Source organism: Egretta garzetta, unplaced genomic scaffold, assembly GCF_000687185.1.
Source record: "Egretta garzetta isolate BGI_Z169 unplaced genomic scaffold, ASM68718v1 scaffold98, whole genome shotgun sequence".
Classification (NCBI taxonomy): domain Eukaryota; kingdom Metazoa; phylum Chordata; class Aves; order Pelecaniformes; family Ardeidae; genus Egretta; species Egretta garzetta.
Genome location: NW_009260611.1, coordinates 1,622,085 through 1,632,525, shown reverse-complemented (window position 1 = coordinate 1,632,525; position 10,441 = coordinate 1,622,085). Strand labels below are relative to the sequence as shown.

Sequence of the window (10,441 nt, the reverse complement as noted above, 5' to 3'; positions counted from 1 at the left end):
GCAGATGAAGGAGAGGCAGCCAGGTCAGCTGGTGGAGACAGCAGTGTCACTTTGAGCTACCCCAGCCTCCATCTCCATGCGTATGGCATCGAGAGCATGACAACGTTTCCGAACGGCTACGGAAATGGCACCACCGTTACTTGTATAGTTATGGATAATAAAGAGCCCCCAAACCAGACTAACTGTGTCAGTCACAATGGGGGATACAGCACCAGCAACGGTCATGAGGAGGAAATTCAAGAGGATAAGCTCAGCCCTTCCAAAATCATGAGCTTTTTCACCACCCCTCGGAAACGGGCTAACTCCAGCTCTGACAGGCCTCGTTCTCTGGTTTTGATGGGCAACCCGTCCACGTGGAATGCTTTGTCTTCCATCAGAAAAATGGGATCCTTCAAGAAGTTGAAATCTTCAGTTCTCCAAGGAATTCAAACAAGGGAATGCTCAGACATCTTAAATGAGAACGGCGTAGGCAAACATGGTTCAAACGGGGCAGTGGTGAGAGTTCAGACTAACAGGTATTCCTATTCAGGGCCTCTGCATGATTTCCAGAACGCAGTGGATGGTTTAGCTTCTGACTGCTCTGATGTGGAGGAGAGTGATGAGTCTTTCCTGAGGAACACTCATCGCTCGCGCAGCATCAGGCGGGCTTATGGTGCTGGCCGCATAAACTTGCTAGACACGGATACGGTTCAGAGTCATCACAACTGTACTAGGCCAATGTCGCCTGTCATCGCAGAGCCAAAGATCTGTGAAATTTTGGTGAAGGACTCTGAAAACAACAGGATCATTTATCGGAGAAGCAAAAGTTCGGATAATTTGAACTTTCTGAAAAAAAGCTCATTCAAACGGAAGTCCACCTCGAACCTCGCTGACCTCAAGGTTGCAAATGAAAAACAGATGCCAACAAGGACTGTGAGCATTACTTCTGCTGACTCGGACAAAACCAGTGGGAACCCCGAGAGGCGATCCAAGCGATGGAAGAGCCCTATCAGGGCAAAAGATTTTGACCGGGTTTTGAAACTTGTCAGTAACATTACAGATGTTGGGTGGAAGAAGGATGGCCCTAAGAGCGCCGCTCCTTCTCCCAGTGAGCAGTCCCAGAGAACTCGGCCAAACAGCAGACTGCACGATGACTACTCCCGCAGGGTTTCCAGCAGCACGGATCATGACAGAAAGAGGTGCACCTCCCCAGTATCTAGTCCAGACTCTTCCTTGCCGGGAACGCCTTGTCTGCAAAGCCCTACCAATGCTCTGGATAAAGAGCCTGAAATGAATGTAGCTGTTGCTGAAGACAAAAGCCTCAGGACGTCATCAGGTATCCCAGACTCTGACAGCTTATCACCCACGCTGAATGACATTAGTCCATTTCCCAATGAAGTGTTTTATTCCGACTCGGATGAACCAAAAGCTACCCAGCAGTTTACATATGAAGCTGAAAACCCTCTTGTTCCCGTCAGGCCGACTACTCCAAAGCCTCAAAGCCCCACTGCAGAGAAGGTCAAGTGCAATATGAATTTCCAGTGCCCAAACCATCACAGCACATTGTCACTGAGCTCATCGGAGAGCGAGGAGAGAGTTGAGGTCCCAGGGCTGAAGCCAGGCAGGAATCCTGTTTGCTTCCAGGACTCGGTGCAAACCGTGTACTATGATGATGGAAATGAAGACAGTGGCATAAGCAGCCACTCTCAGCTGAGCCTCAATTTAGCCTCTGGTGCTGAAGAGAAAAAGGAAGAGGTAAGAAAGAAAGCAAAATCCTTTAGAAGCTGCATATAGATCTATCAGGTTTTGTCTTTATTAATGCAAAGCGATGCAAAATAACCTGAATAACTAATGGCTATTGCAGCTTGTTATTGCTAAAATATGCTGACAGCAATTATTTCCTTTAATATATTCTCTTTGGATGCTAACATCAAATTATTTTTTCTTTGTGCATTAATATCAAAGAAAGTTTTGGCAGCAAAGCTATTCATGTAGGTTTTCAAGGGCAGCTTATTGCTCCCTGCAAATCCACCACCTTGTCATGCGGTCTTGTCAGGCTTCACCAGCCTAAGCAGGGTCTGGCTGTGTTTCCTTCCAAGCTGAAAGGTCTCTCAAGAGTCCATGTATTTTAAAGTAGCGTTGATTCAGTGTAAAACACCCTACCTGTAGAAGCCTTGCAGAACATGGTAGTAATTGTACAGTAGCATGGCGTGGAAGAGACAGTATAGAGGTTCAAGCCTTCAGTTGTATCCGATGTTCTCCCTGTGCAATGATGGCCATGCTGAGGGTAAACTATTTGGGTATTTATTTGCCTGCACATTTCAAACAACAGCACTTTATGTGCTGGGCTGAGCATGTCACTACTGATGTTTTGGTGAAGGCACCAGCGTTTCACTGCACCTAATGCATGATTCCATACTCCCACTAGATGGGTAGATGTGCTGCAGCACCTCTGAGGTAAATTCACATAATAACCCTGTGCCCTTACCTAAAGCACTGTGTGAGTTGGCACTGGAGCAGTTGCAGTGGTTTGGCAGTGTTGGTGAATGCCTGTCGTATCCCGCACCTGTTTTGGATGGTGCGGCCCACCTCAGCCCCCGCAATGTACAGTAATGTGGCTTTGAGCTACTCAGGGTGAGGCAGCAGAGAAAGGTTTGCTACTCATTGGGAAAAATACACTAGGGCAAAAATCCCTCCGAATCTGTGTGAATATGGAGACCATTTACAAAATAAAGTTGCTCTATCTTTTAAGCCACTTCAGTTTGACTAGAAGTATCTTACACCCTAGGTATGCGATAGACAAAGGTAATTGTTGCAGCACAAACTTCAGCCTTTCACGCTCTGAAGTCTTATAATGTCTGTGAAGCCCTCGTACTTTTAAAAGCCCGGTGTGGTTTTTGCAAACTAACTGTAAGTGGTTACAGAGCTTATCAATATTGCCCTTCTGCTTGCGAAAAGCGAGTTTGTTTACTGTAGTGCTTGCAGCTATGGTAAGATTGGAAAAATAAACCCAATGTGTATAAAGGTTGGGGCTCTGAGGTTATTTTTCTTCTGGAGTCCCAGAGTTGCCACAGAGTTTTCCAAAACTCTCACTTAAGAGCGTATTTAGGGAGATGCTTTCACGCTGCCAGAAGAGGCAAGAGCCCTAGTGTAGGATGTATGTCAGTTGTATTTCTTGGGAATAAAAGGGAAGTAGAATTAATGCTACTCATCTACCATCTAGTGGTGATCTGTGATCACAACCCAAGAGAAATTCAGCTTGTCCCTCCCCTTGGCTCCCCACAAACCAGTACAGTTTTTAAATGAATGTGTGCGCTGGGTGGATAAAAGTCCCTGCACTTTTAGTTTTAACACCACATGCTGTTATTATCTAGCATGCAATTTAAACTTTATATTGTAACGTATTTTAGGTTAATTGTGAGTGCCTTTTAACGCTTGCTTCGGTTGTGCGTGCTGCTAGTGGCAGCTCTGGGTTTGTGTGGCGGGCAGGCGGCCGGTCTGGGATGGAGCCCTGCAGGAGGTGAAGGAAATGGTGGCCAGGGCATGGACTCCTTGGCTGCTAGGGCAGCAGCGAGGGCCTGTAGCCCCCTCCCTCTGCTGTGAGCCCTGCCTGGAGCCCTCTGTCCATGGGCAAAACAACTGCGGCCAGCCAAGTGGTGCTGCTGCATCCAGACCTCTCTTCTGACCCAAAAAAGCAAAGTTTTTGGAGGTGGTAGCTGTGGATTGGAAGCAGGAGCTGTGCAGGACAGGGTTTACTTCTGTCGTACTCTGCAAGGGGTGTAAACTCTGTTCTCTCTTTTTTTTCCCATGCCTGCTCTTCATTCCAACCCAACCCTAAAGCCACGGCACTCAGAGTGACTACAAAACAGGGAGAGTGGTATGGTTTCTCCCTGCCATTTGTTTGGAGGGTTTCATTGCTCATTTCCTCCTCCTTTACAACATTTCCTCAGTGTTGGAGGTGGCTTGGTACCAAAGATACTTATGTGAGGTTATTTTTTAATTGGAGTTTATTCAGCCCGCAGGCACTTTTATGAATGCCACATACCCACACAATGAGGTCACTGGGGTTTGAACTTTTGACTTACAATTCATTTTTAACCCCACCTTACACCTCTGTGTTACAGAACTGTACCAGCCCAGCAAGTTGTTCCTGTGGCAGTCAAGCGCTTGGTTCATTCTCAACAATCATTTGAGATGTAAGGCTGAGCCATGCGAATCCCATTTTTTTTAAGACTTTGAACCTTAAATACACTGTGTTGATGGACAAACCTGCACTGTTTCCATGTTTCATGTATCTTCTTTTCTGTGTGGATTTCATGTAAAAGCCAATATGTATTCCAGTACAGCCACTACAATCTCCATGACTTGGAGACGTATTTCAGTACAAAGCTTACAAGGTGCTACGCCGTCAGGCTCAAACGTGGCAAATGGCTGCTGTAGCTGGAAGCAAATCTAGTTTATTCCCTTACCCACTCATCTAGTAGATTAGTTGGCAAATGAAGTCTGTGGAACTTGGTCCGTCTCTCTATTTTCCCAAATGTGGAAACTAAATGTTTCTACCTTGTGTTTCCCCGATGCTGTAAAGCTGATTTTGCAGTATTCACGCAAGGGCATCTATCCATTTACCTGAATTGATCTTTTGTGGATTTTTTTCCTATGTGATTCAGTCTTGAGGTCTTACCACTTCTGCCACTTTGTTGGTTTAACTGAAATGCAAGATTTGGACTGGAGCAGGGGAGGTGTTTGGCCTTCTCGGTTGTTGAAGAGGTTGCTTCCCAAGGGAAGAGCTAATTAAGTGCAGCCTGGATCCATGCCTCAGCACTTCTTAAGCAAGAGAGACATGAGTCACCAAAGCTCGTCTGTGACAGCCCTTGCTTTCCCAGTCTCTGCTTTATGCCACTGTCACTTACATTCAATACATCGCTTTTAAATAGCATAGATGATTAAGTACAGGCTTGTATTTGGACTGTTTCGCATAGCCTTTACTTTCCTGAAGGAGAGCCGCACGTCGCTGTAAATAACAAAAATTTGAACCCTTTGCTTTGGACTGGCATGTGTCAGTGGCTAAGGCTGCCTAAACAAAACAGTGTTCTGAACTTGTCACAGAAAAAGACAAATCAAGTTATTTGACATTCCACCTAATCTTTCACAAGCCCTTAGAGCACTTGCTATTTAAGTTGCCTTGCTGGCATCTGGCTTCACAGCACACCAGACTTTTTATTGCTTAAATACCTTATCTGCATGACTATAAGTGAATGATAAATTATAGTGAAGAGGTAACTGCTGTAATTAGGGTTGAGTCACATTTTGTTTGCAGACTGTATTTTAAGTGCTCCAAGACCCATATGTTGACTTGTTCATGTTTGTGCCATGCGAAAGTCGATGGTCCCAACCAATCCACATCGTGCAGTCACAGAATGGCAGGGGCTGGAAGGGACCTCCGGAGATCATCCAGTCCAACCCCTCTGCTAAAGCAGGGTCACCCAGAGCAGGTTGCACAGAACATTGTCCAGGCAGGTTTTGAGTATCTCCAAAGAAGGAGACTCCACAGCCCCCCTGGGCAGCCTGTTCCAGTGCTCTGTCACCCTCAAAGTAAGGAAGTTCTTCCTCACATTCACCTGGAAACTCTTCTGCTTCAGTTTGTGCCCATTGCCCCTTGTCCTGTCGCTGGGCACCACTGAGAAGAGTCTGGCTCCATCACTCCCCCAACTTTCAGCTGTTGGCAGAGTTGGGCTGGTCTTTCCCATACAGGGCTCTGGGCTCTGAATATTGAGCACAGATGGCTTAACCTGGGGGACAGCTTATGGAGGAGAAGAGGAAGAGCTGTATGGGTGAGAATACAGAGAGGATTCAGCTCTGTCCTCGCTGTTCATCCTCCTGATTTCTTGCTTCAAAACATGTCCTCACAGTGAAGGACCAAAGGGTTGGTGGCTGGATGTGGCCACATTCAGTACCCCCAAGGAGTATGCAGCAGCCAGGAGCTGAGGATGGACATCCTTGGTACCTACCTCAAGCTCCTGAGCGCTGTGGGGCTGGGCATGAGCACACCTGCTGGGAGTTAGTTGGTTTCAGCTCTCTGAACTCTTCTTTTTGGATTTATTCACCTCTGTTCGTGCAATTTGGAGTGTGGCTTAATCAGCTTAATCTGTGTAACTGAAAATGTGCTAAACTGTGAAGGATGATTAGATAAAGTAAATAAAGGTGGGAACTTCTTAAACTAGGTTTACTCGTATGTGGCTTGTAATTTGGAGTGAGGACCCAGACTCCAGTGGCCCTCTCGTCTCGCTGGCCATAAGGCCTCGGGACAGAGCAGCAGAGCACTGTAACAGGCTCTCAACAGCATCTTTGACGGCAAACTGAGGTTTCAATTAGTCCGAGTGACATTGGATTTATGCTAAACTCTCTGAGCTGCTCTGCTCAAGTCAGGATGCGTTCACGCAGCACCTCCACCCTTCACAGTTGCTCAAAAAGCAGCTTCCAAGAGTGCCTGCCCAGAGCTAAACCAGAAACCGCTGTGCATTGCTACAAACCCAGACTGCAGAACTGATTGCTGAAACGATGAGAAGGGAGCCCTCAAAGGACATGTGTATCTTCCCATTGCAGCAAAAACTCTTCCAACTCGCTGCAGCAGAGCTGTCTGCCATTTGGTGCAGCCTGTAATCAAATGTTGCTGTATCCTCTACTAGGAAGAAGAAAAACAAGGTGGTGGTGACAGTAATCTGAATTCTGGGTCAGGTTGAATTTTAGACTGAGTAACTGTGGTGCTGAATAAAATTGGCCATTCTTGAAAACTGGTAGAGTAATCCAGGGGTTATTGTCATCCCTGAGAAAGGGTCTGTGGATGCTGAAAGGGGGGGCTCGAACAGACTGCCCTGCAGTTAGGCTGGGGCAAGCTGTGCCCTTTCCATATTGCATATGGGCTCCTCTGCCTTTCCAGAGCGTCCGATACTTGAGCCTGCTGTAGCTCCTGTGACACCTCCCTAATACCTAGACACTGCCCACCCTGGGATCAGGAGTAATGGTGCCCTAGAGAGTGGGACAGCACTTCTGCCATGCGCTTTGGTTTTTACATCAAGCATGGTGTTGAGTTGTCAGCACTGAAAATCCATCTCGACGCCAGGGGGTTGCAATGTCCAAATTGAGCACAGGCAGCTGCAGGACTTTCCTCTGAGCCACTTGCCTTTCCCCTTCCTGGCCTCTGGAGGCTGCTGTGCTGCTCGTGGTGCCGGGATGCCGAGCGGGACGCAGTGGCAGGGTGGGAGACCGGCCGAGAGCTGAGGAGACTGAGCACAGCAGCCTCAACTTGTCCTACTCCGAGCTCAACTGCAGCAGCCTTGTCCTTAGTCCATGCTCTAGGAAGTAATAGTTTGCAGACGTAGAGTTGTCCAAGGCAGCCCCACCCCACGCAAGCTGGAGTTTATGACTGCTGTTGGGACCTGCCCATGGCTGGGCTTGGGCGTGGGCTTGGGTTTGGGTTTGGGCAGGGATGCTGAGGCTTTGCTCTGGAAGGGTGGAAAGAGGGGGGAACCAGAGGAACTCTGCCTGGAGAGGCACTGAAGAGATTTGAAGGCCTATGGGTTTTTATGTGTTGCTTTGTTAGCAGAAAGTTCCACTTTCAACCTGTAGTTATCATCTGGCTTCTGAGGTTCACCAGCAGATGTTACAAAGACAGACTGGAAAAAGTTGCTTGTTTTGCCAAATAAAAGGAAAATGGATTTTTTTTAGTCCTGTTACTTGATCTGGGGTGTTCTGAGTCAATTTAGAAATTACTTAGAGATTTATTTAGGGATTATTAATGCCTATACATCTTCTAAAAAGAGGCAGAAGAAGATGTGAATACTCCTTTACTATACGCTACTTGCTTGCTGTTCCAGCTTAGATACTGAAGTAAAGAAGGGACAGCATTAGAGCATCACCCAGCCATCCCCAAGTATCAGTCACTGGAAAACTAGTGGAAACAGTTTTCTGGTTTTAGCACGCTTGCATTTTTCTGCGATTGATGGGATTATTTCTGCAAAGCAAATACATTTCCCTGCAAACTCCCCTATGCCAGTCGGAAATGTTAGCTGATTTGGTTTTGGAAATGAGTTAGAGGAGAGGATGAAGGAAATCCTTGAGGCTGAAGAACAGATTTGAGAGTCATGAGATCCGTTTGTCATTTCCAGTTCAGCCCTATGCTTCCTCTGTGACTTAAATGACTTAACTGCTTTGTGTCTGCTCCTTATCTGTGAAATGTGGATATTACAAAGGTGAACTCGCTAATCTAGGTATGGCTTGTTGCTGAGAGGGAAAGCAGTTATGCTTGTTGATTACGATAAGCAGGCTTTCAAGGATCAGGTTAAATGAAGCAAACCTGCATTAAAAATCCCTTAAAAGTACATGGCCAAATTTTGTTTGTGGTTGTATCTGTATATCCCGATCTTTTAATGTGGTTTTATAGGCGTATTTGTTAGTTAAAACACCACAATTGCTTTGGTGTCAACAAATCCCTAGAGTAGAATTGTAGAATTTTTTTCCAATTTCTAAAACTTCCCAAATGAGTGTTTTACCACTGCAGTTTATGCTGCTAATGGGGATTGATTTTACCGTATTACAAGGCACAGTAATGCGATTTTACTTTATGACGATGCATAGTTTTTCCTGCACCCATTCTAGGAGCTCGTGCTAGTGTAGTGCAGTGGTTTTCCTTTAGGGGTCGCCCTTTGAAGCAGTGTTCTTCAAAGTTTTGAACAGTTTTGGGGTGGGGGAGGGAAGAAAAGGCAAATTATCTTGCTATAATGTTTATAACTTCCAAGCAGCTAAAACTTAGGTTAAATTTTTGATGTAGTTGTATTACTTTGATTTCTTTTGCTTGGCTTGTTTGTATAGGTGTAAATGCCTATGTTCTTAAAAAGGTTTTTTGCAGTTGTTTCACAGATTGTATTCTCCTGTCTTGCAGACCACAGGTCGAATAGCACTGTGTATTCTAGGGATAGATAATCGGTGCATTTATTTGGGGTCTTCTCAGAGGCTAATTAAAAAGAAAAGATGCTAGTGCCGGAGAAGGCATAGGCATGTAAAGAAAAAGGATATAGTGCAGTTTGCATTTACTTAGAAAGGAATAGATGAAAATTTTCTTCCTGTAAGTCAGTTGAACTGGTTTAATAATTCTGGTTAGTTTGTGATAGAAGATGCAAACACGGACTGAATGGGTGCTTTCTTCTACAGTAAAAGCAATCACTTCCATGGTAACTATTGCTGTGATGGTATCACTGTTGGAAACTGTTGGATCAGCAGGGAATCTCTGGGCTCTCATAACACTTCAGGATCTTTTTATAAAATCTGGAAAGCAAGCAATAAATGGATCTTCACTGAGAGGCTGTATTGTATCCGGAGTGTCATAATCTCTGTGTCTGTCACAACAGTTTGCAAATAAAAATATTGATCACATCCATGAAACATAAAACAAGCTTTTGACCTCAGCTAGTGGTGATGATAAATGAACTTCAGCTAATGCTCCCCCACTGCTATTTAGCAACAAGAAAAAGTGCAAAGGTCGCCTTTTATCATGTGCCTGGGTGGAGACACGTTGTCCGGACTTTTACTCTGTTAAATGAAGGTGATAAAATAATTTACGACCATTAGGTCATGATCACTTCATCCTTTATAGTTTTGCTAGCTTATATGAATTGAAAAATCAATTCTAACCTTATTTCTGAGTTCCTAGCATTTGGCAGTTACATGTGTTATACAGAAATATCCAGTAAGTATACAGAAATACCCAATTAGTAATAACCAATAATACTGGCATATAGCTGTCATTGCTAGCATAAGAAGTTTGTGCATTTTTATATAGACTCCTAAAAGTCTATATACACAACGATGTGTACTCATGTGATCAAAACACAGAGATATCTACCTGAAATAGCACAAATGCTGTGATTTTTCCCTATAAATATTCCAGTTTCTGCTTTTAAACCTTGCCATTCACAAAGTACGTGACTGAGTATTCATCACAGGTTTTCACTGAAAATAGGTAGTGATCATGTTCTGATACTTCTCAGCCTACCCAGGTTTTCTTTGTAATTCTCAGCAAGAATTATTATCTGTTTCTTTTATCACACCTTTTTATAAACTGCTTTTGGAAGTGAATATGCACTTCTTGCAAAGACATGATGAGATTTTGATTATCTCCTTTCTCTGGATTAGAAAAAGGCAGCTGTAGTTAGCAAGGTTGCATTTCAGCCAGGCAGCTGAAAAATACAGATACCAAACCAAGAAGCAGTGCAATTTATTGTGGAGCTAATGCTTAAAAAAAAAAAAAAAGGCAGGAGGGGGTCAGTTGCTTTAGTGAAAACCAGGTATGAAATACCCTTGAGCATCAACTGGTATGAAATACCCTTACCCTTGAGCATCAACTGCGCTGGGGGCTTGTGGGCAATGGCAGCAGCCGGCTGTGTGGCCCTGGGGCACAGCTGGTGGT

At 44.9% G+C, this 10,441-nt stretch overlaps 1 protein-coding gene across 1 annotated transcript in view; it reads left to right on the top strand.

Moving 5' to 3' along the window:
- Positions 1–243: 243 nt before the first annotated feature.
- Positions 244–10,441, top strand: part of SPATA13 (spermatogenesis associated 13) — a 46,209-nt gene continuing 36,011 nt past the window's right edge. The window contains exon 1 of the mRNA XM_009644889.2: positions 244–1,734. Coding sequence (XP_009643184.2) covers positions 268–1,734 — 1,467 coding nt within the window. The 5' untranslated portion in view covers positions 244–267. The remainder of the gene's footprint in view (positions 1,735–10,441) is intronic.